This window comes from Oryctolagus cuniculus, chromosome 12 (assembly GCF_051225735.1).
Source record: "Oryctolagus cuniculus isolate XC-2025 breed Fujian yellow rabbit chromosome 12, ASM5122573v1, whole genome shotgun sequence".
Lineage (NCBI taxonomy): Eukaryota > Metazoa > Chordata > Mammalia > Lagomorpha > Leporidae > Oryctolagus > Oryctolagus cuniculus.
The window spans coordinates 108,886,604-108,894,298 of NC_142878.1; the positions used below are offsets into that span (position 1 = coordinate 108,886,604).

At 60.3% G+C, this 7,695-nt stretch overlaps 1 protein-coding gene across 1 annotated transcript; it reads right to left on the minus strand.

Moving 5' to 3' along the window:
• Positions 1–807: 807 nt before the first annotated feature.
• LOC100328937 (cytochrome P450 LM4) lies at positions 808–7,141 on the minus strand. The gene is given in 7 exon segments (NM_001171121.1): positions 808–1,348; positions 2,813–2,899; positions 4,291–4,414; positions 4,624–4,713; positions 5,134–5,254; positions 5,638–6,468; positions 7,113–7,141. Coding segments are annotated over 6 exon segments (1,551 nt in total). The 5' UTR covers positions 7,113–7,141; the 3' UTR covers positions 808–1,050.
• Positions 7,142–7,695: the final 554 nt, after the last annotated feature.

Below are 7,695 nucleotides of genomic sequence, written 5' to 3' on the forward strand. Positions count from 1 at the left end.
GGTTGGGGTGTCGTCTGGGACCGAGTTTCTGTCTGAGCTCCTATTTTCAGTTCTTCTGAGTACGCACCTCGGGGTGGAATACCTGAATCCCGCGGCAGTTCTGTGTTTAACCTTTAAAGGGATTTTATTGATTTACTTGTGAGGCAGAAGGAGAGAGTTCTCATCCACTCATTCTCTCCCTAAAATCCCTGCCATCGGTTGGTGCCGGGGCTGAGGCCGGGGGAAGCCAGAAACTTAGAACTCCCTGCGGGCCTCCCACGTGGTTCAGGGACCCAGTTACTCGAGCCATGGCTGCTGCCTGCCAGCGTCCGCGTTAGCAGGGGTCTGGGCGGGAAGTGGAGCAGCCAGGACCTGAACCAAGCACTCCAGCGTGGGGTGCGGGTGTCCCACGCTGTGACTTAACGGCTCTACCTCAACCCCCGCCCCATTTTTGAGTTTGGTTGGTCGATTTCTCATTGCTAAGATGTGGCAATTCTTCACGGTCTGGATATCGGTTTCTTATCAGGTGCATACTCTGTAAACCTTTTCTCTCGCTCTCTGGGTTGACTTTCACACTTGATACTGATTTTTTTTTAATATTTATTTATTTGAAAGGCAGAGTTACAGAGAAGCAGAGGCAGAGAGAGAGAGAGAGAGAGAGATCTTCCATCTGCTGGTTCACTCCCCAAATGGACGTAACAGCCAGGGCCGGGCAGGGCAGAAGCCAGGAGCTTCATCTGGGTTGGGCCCCTTCCTCCCCAGGCGCTTCACGTGTTCAAGACTTGAGCCAGAGCAGAGAGGAGCTGGCCACTGAGCCTGGGATGTAGCCCCGGGCCTGGGGAGCTTTGCGCTCTGGGAAAGTAGCCAGCCACAAGACCATTGACAGGGTGGGCGCAGGGCAAGGAAGCTGCAGGCAGAAAGTAGAGCCGCCGCTGCCCAGGGCTGGGCGGCAGGGGAGGGTGGGGTTCTGGGGACGGGGCGGGGCATTGCGGAGGAAGTTACTGTGAAGAAGAGCAGGAGAGGGCGGCCGAGCCCCCAGAGCGACCGCCGCAGCCCCGCCCCCGGCCGCCCTCACTGGTCGGAGAAGCGTGGGCGAGCCTGGACATGCTCACAGCGCGGGTGCTTCATGGTCAGCCCGTAGATGGGGGTCAGGTCCACGGGCACGCCGGGTGGCACGCTGAACTCCAGCCGCTGGAGCAGGATGGCCAGGAAGAGGAAGACTTCCCACCTGGCCAGGGTCTCCCCGATGCACCTGCGCTTGCCGAGGCCGAAGAGCGTGACCTTCTCACTCAGGGGCTTGTTGATGGCCGCGCCGTCCGCCGTGAGGAATCGCTCGGGCCGGAACTCCTCCGGGTCCCCCCACAGCTGCCTGCGAGAGGAAGGCAGGAGAGCTGACCCTGGTTCACTCCCCGAATTGTCTGCAATAGCCGAGGCTGGGCCAGGCTGAAGCCAGGAGCTCAGAACGCCACCCAGATCTCCCACGTGGGTGGCAGAGATCAAAGGACTTGAGCCATCACCCGCTGCCTCCCAGGGTGCCCGGTAGCAGGAAGCTGGAACTAGGCCTTGAACCCAGGCACTCCAGTATGGGACGGATATGGGATGCGGCGTTCCTGTCTTAAGCATTGTACCAAATCCTGCCCCCAAACTGAACTCTGACGTTTCTTTCTTTTATAAAGCTTTCTTTCACACGATTATCCTGGGGCTGGGCGTTGTGGCACAGACGGCTTAGTTGTGGGTCGAGTTCCCACTCCTCCACGTCGCATCCAACTTCCTGCTAGTGTGCTCTGGAAGACGGCGACAACGCTACACAAACGGGAGACCAGGATGGGGCTCCAGGCTCCTGACTTGGCCCGCCCCCGGCCCAGGCTGTTGCTGGCGTTTAGGGAGTGAGCCAGCAGATGGAAGATCCGCCTTCCTCGCTCCCTTGCGCACGCGCTCTCTCTCTCTCTCTCTCTGTGTTGCTCTATCAAGTAGACAAAAATAAACGTTAAAAAAATAGCCTTGAAGATAGTGCTTTTTAATATCAATTTTTTTTGCTTTATTTAAAGTAAATTAAAATGTGTTTAACTCCACGCCTCTGGCGAGGGGACTCAGCAGTGTGACTGGGTTCATGCCCTTATTTCAGAGTAGTCGTTAATAGCACAATATTGATAGCACCTTCCATCGCAAGAGTGTCCCAGGTTGGCTGGTAAGTTACAAGTCCTCTGCCCATGGACTCAGTGGGGCATCCCCAGGAGAGGAGGAGGCCCATTCACACCAGAAGGGGCTCCGCCTTACCTGTGAGATGTGCTCTGGGGGCTGGGGCCAGAATATGGAGCAAGCTTCCCGCCCAGCTCTATTTTGAAAAAAGACTTATTCATTTGAAAGTCAGAGTTGCACAAAGAAAGGTAGGGAGCAAGAGAGAGAAAGAGTGAGAGAGCGCTTCCATCTGTTTGTTCACTCCCCAAAAGGCTGCAATGCCCAGGGCTGGGCTGGGCCACAGCCAGGAGCCAGGAGCCTCCTCCAGGTCCCCCACGCAGGTGGCAGGAACCCAACCACTTGATCCATCTCCACTGCCTCCCAGGGTCTGCACTAGTGAGAAGCTGGAGCCAGGAGCTGGATCCAGAAATCAAACTCAGCTACGCAGGCGTCCTAACCACCAGGCTAGACACTTGGCCCACTGGCCGACTCTTGCGTGCACTAACGTCTGAGAAACATGGACCGAGCTTGGCCATCTGGACAGGCTACGTAGCAGGTGCCGCCTCCTTCCTTCCCCGTACCTGCTCTGAGCAGGCAAAACAGCCTCCCGACTACCGAAGCTGTGCTTGTCTTTCCACGAGGGACGCGTACTCACGGGTCGTGGTTGATTTGCCACTGGTTTATGAAAATGCAGCATTCCTTGGGAATGTGGAAGCCGTTCAGTGTGGTGTCCCTGGTGGTGCTGTGGAGGGAAGAGGGCTCCGTCCGGCTCCGGGCTGGGGCAGTCTCACTCCCGTGCCCACTGTGTCCCAGCGCCCCCACCATGTAGTCACGGGCCCCACCCTGGCAGGCGGGATGAAATTGCCTCCCCTTCCCCCAGCTCCTGTCTTCAAAGCGAGTTTGCTGAACTCTGCGCTCAGCACGCATTTGGCCCTTCCTGGAGCCGGCATTGTGGTGCAGCCAGTTGAGATTCTGCTGCTCCACTTCTGATCCAGTTCCCTGCAAATGTACCTGGGAAGGCAGCAGGTGATGGCCCAGGTGCTTGGGGCCCTACACCCATGTGGGAGACCAGGATGAAGCTCCTGGCTCCTGGCTTTGGCAGGACCCAGCCCCAGGCTATTGTGGTTGTTTGGAGGTGAACTAACAGATGGAAGATCATATAGATAGTAGGGGCCCAAGGAGTTGGACCACCATCCGCTGCCTTCCCAGGCACATTAGTAGGGAGCTGGATCAGAAGTGGAGCAGCCAGGGCTGGCTCTATCTCATAGTGGGCTAAGCCTCCACCTGCAACGCTGGCATCCCATATGGGCGCTGGTTCTAGTCCCGGCTGTTCCTCTTCCAGTCTAGCTCTCTGCTATCGCCTAGGAAAGCAGTAGAGGGTGGCCCAAGGGCTTGGTCCCCTGCACACCTGGGAGATCTGGAGGAGGCTCCTAGCTCCTGGCTTCGGATCAGATCAAATTGGCTCAGCTCTGGCTGTTGTGGCCATTTGCAGAGTGAACCAGCAGATGGAAGACCTCTCTGTCTGTCTCTCCCTCTCTCTGTCTGTAACTCTACCTCTCAAATAAATAAATAAATAAACCAATGGACGGAAGACCTTTCTCTTGGTCTCTCCCTCTCACTGTCTGTAACTCTAACTCTCAAATAAAATAAATAAAATCTTAAAAAATTTTTTTTCAAGAAAAAAGTGGAGCAGCCGGGACTTGAACCAGGCATTGATATGGGACGCTGACATTGCAAGTCACAGCTTAGCCTGCTGCACCACAACAGCCTCTTGCTTGCTGCTGAAGTCAGCGTTCACTAACTCCCTTGATTTCGTTCAATTTCAGGACGTAATCAAGGCTCGGCGGCTGTTAGGTCCTGGCAGACAGCAGAGAGGCTGGACCCGCCAGGTGAGTGCAAGATACTCCCGGAGGGCAGGTTTGTGTCGGGATTGGCTGCGGGGCAGAGGTAGGGCTGTAGGAGCCGAGGAGAGGGTGGGGGTCACTCCGGGTCCTACACCAGCACCGTTGGAGGCTGCTGGGCTGGGGCGAGGGTGCTGGCAGGGAGGGGATGGGGGCAGAGCGGAGGGAGCGCTGTGATCTGGGTGTGGCTTTCTCCTGGCAAGGCCTGGGGCGGGCAAGATGGCCGCCTCACCTGTGGGGGATGGTGAAGGGGACGAAAGAGGTGTGTCGGAAGAGCTCCAGGATGAAGGCCTCCAGGTAGGGCAGCTGGGGTCTGTCGGAGAGGCGGGGCTGCCGCGCCCTGCCAACCACAGCGTCTGCAGAACACCAGGGGTGGGCGACGGACGGAGCTCAGGGCTACTGTGGCACTCGGCACCTGTGTCACTCTACACGGGGCCCCACTGCTCCCCAGCATTTTTGGGGCAAGGGTGGGCATCACTGTCCATCCGGGCTTTCACAGAGCAGGTGCGTAGCAGGCATCTGTAGATGGATCAAGCCCAGCCACAGGGTCAAGGGCACCACCTACCCAGCTCCTCCTGGATCTTTCTCTGTCTCCTGGGGTTGGTCACCAGGTACATGAGGCTCCATGAGAGTGCTGTGGTGATGGTGTCAAACCCTGGGGGGGATAGGAAGGAAGGACGGAAGGACCACGGAGACCTGCGTTAAACAAGCACCTGCCAGGGAGGGACCAAGCCGTATCTTCCTCTGACCCCAGCCCCTGAGCTTCCTGGGGGCAGGGCTGGGCTTCTTGGCGTGGACTTGGGACATTGGTCATCAGCTGCCGGCATGACAGGGGCTAGGCTTAGAGGTCAGAGGGTTCTTTATCGCTCCGTGGGGAAGCTGAGGTGTGCAGGGGGAGAGGGACTTGGAGCAGAGTTTCCAGTGGGAGTTGGTGGCACAGCTCGGGCCAGGTTCCTGTGTCCTGTGCTAGCCGGTGTGAGGCTGGGAGGCCGTCTGATGGGCCCTGGGGCTGAACGAGGGTGTGGGTGCCCAGCAGGCACCGGGTGGGGGTGGAGGGGCAGGGTCCCGCCCCTACCAGCTCCAAAGATGTCGTTGACGAGGTTGACGATCTTCTCCTGGGGGATGAGGCCGCCGTTGGCCTTGGAGTTCTTTTCGCTGTGCTTGAAGAGGGCGCCCGTGATGTCCTGGATGCTGTTCTGAAGGGACACGGGCTTAGGGCGCCAAACGCCGGCCCCGGTGGGTGGCGTGTCCTTGGGTGCTCCCCCCTCCGCCCTGCCTGGGGCTCACAGCAGGAGGCTTGACCCCTCTCCCAACAACCCAGGGTCCAGTTTCAAAGGAGGAAGAGGCCGGTGTGAACAGGGAAGTGAAGCGAAGGCAGAGCTGGGGATCAGCCACTGTTGGGGTTCAGGTTCCCGCAGGACAAAGGCTGAGGGCACCCCCCACGGTGCTGGCGGGTCTCCCAGGGCCCCTGATGGGGAAGCGGTAAGGGTGTGGATTCTGAGGAGGCGTGGTTGGCCCTGGGCCACATGGCTGGTCCTGGGGGGGGGGGGGTCCCTCGGCAGGTGCACCCAGGGCTCACCCTGTCGAAGTCCTCATAGTGCTCCCGGACGGTTTTCTGCAGGAACCGCAGGAACCTCTGGTTGAAGTCCTTGAACCTCTGCAGGGGGCGGTTGGGCAGGTAGCGCAGGATGGGGAAGAAGTCCACGGGGCTGCTGGAAGAGGCGGTCTCCACGAACTTGCTGCTGTTCCTCACGACGTCCAGCATCTCCTCACTGCCCTGCGGGAAGTGCCGCCCAAAGCACATGGCCCCGATGACCCTGGCCGCCGACACCACCAGCTGGCTGTAGGGGTCGAAGCGCCCCACAGCCGCCATCAGCTCCTGGAACCTGCTGATGAGGTTCTCGGCCTCCTGGCTCACGTGCTCCTCCAGGTAGCAGGAGCTGGAGGAGGCGGGGTTGGAGGCGATGGAGAAGCTCTTCAGGGAGTCCTGGGCCAGGCGCCGGCGGGCGGCCCACACGGGCCCCGAGTCTGGGCTGAAGGTCATGCTCTGGCCCTCGGTGATGAAGGAGGAGCTGTAGAGGTCAGGCCGGCCCTTGAAGTCGTCGCCTTGCCGCACCAAGGCCTGCTTGATGGTGTCCAGGCCGCTGAGCACCACCACGGGCGTGGAGCCCAGGCGGATCTGGAACACGTCCCCGTAGCGCCGGCTCAGCCGCGCCAGCGCCACGTGCGGGTTCTTGCCCAGCGTCAGCAGGTGCCCGAGCAGGGGCCAGCCCCAGGGCCCCGGCAGACGCTTCAGGCCTTTGGGGACCTTAGGCCTCGAGGCCCTGACCGCCCAGAACACCAGGCAGAAGACGGCAGAGACCAGGAGCAGCTCAGTGACCGAGAGGGGAGCGGCTGGGGACATCGCCATCTGCAGCAACAGAAGGGGCGAGGCGGGAGGGGCCGGGCTGAGGGTCTGGACGGAGCTGCTCCTCCATCCGCGTCCTCATCCAGGCTCTGTGCTTGGCTGCCTGCCTGCTGCAACCCACAGAGGCTGCGAACTCCCAGAGTGGGTACCCAGGACGCTGAGGTGGGCCCCCAGCACTGTGTGTGTGTGTGTGTGTGTGTGCACGTGCACTCTGGAGGTTGTGCCAACAGGCCCCTACCAGGGCTGGCTTCCTGCCGGCCATGTGGAGCTCCCCCACCCAGTGACACGGAGGAGGCGAGGTCCCAGGGCTGCAACAAACAGCTTCTGGTCCATACCAGGAAGGGTGCCTCCCTCCGCCCCCAATGATGAGTGAGTCCCTGTCCATCACAGCCTGGGAGGCTGGGGTTGGGCAGCAGCCTTGGCCAGGCCACCCTCGTGGCTAGCAAGGACCCTCCTCTCCTCTCCCCCACTCCGAGGAGGGACCCTTGGAGATGTCCTAGGTTAAACCGCTCCTTGGAAAATGGAGGCACTGGCCTCCAGAGCTGGCGTAGTTACGAAGGCCAGGGCTCAGGCCTCCTCCAGGTAACCCAGGGCCCCCCGCCCCCCATCGCTGTAGAGCAGGGAGTCCCGAGGGCCGAGCAACTTACCTGTAGAGGCAGGTGCTTCAGATCGGCGGGGCTGTGGGGGCTGTCCACGGCGGCAGGCTCCGGCCGAGGGGGCATTTATATTCCCTACCACCTATCAGGTTGGCCTGGTCACCTGACATCAAAGTTGGATCACTGAACAAAGTTGGAAGGATCAACCCTCGGCTTTGGGCCATGAGCCCTCAGCTCCGCCCACTCCCCAGGCCCCAGGCCAGCTCCCTGGGGCTGGGCCAGAGAGGATCATGGTAATGGCCAGCTCTTCAGTAGATGTCCAGGGCAGGCGGATCCGCTTCCCTCCAGGGCAGGCCAGGGGGCTGGGAGTGGGCGCTGTCCCCAGAGGGAGGGTCCCTGCGGGCACTTGGTCCAGGGGCCCATGGCTGCCCCTCTAGTGCCGCCTCCCCAACAACCTATGACACCAGCCGGCTCCGCATCTTGGCCTGAGCCTTCTAGAAAGTTCCCTCACGTTCCTGCCTCCTGGGAGACACAGTGAGAAACTAAAGAGCAAATGAGGTTGCTCGTGCGACATGAGGGCTCCGGCCAGAATCGCTGGGCCAGAATAGACAAGGGCTGCTCCGGAGACGGGGCG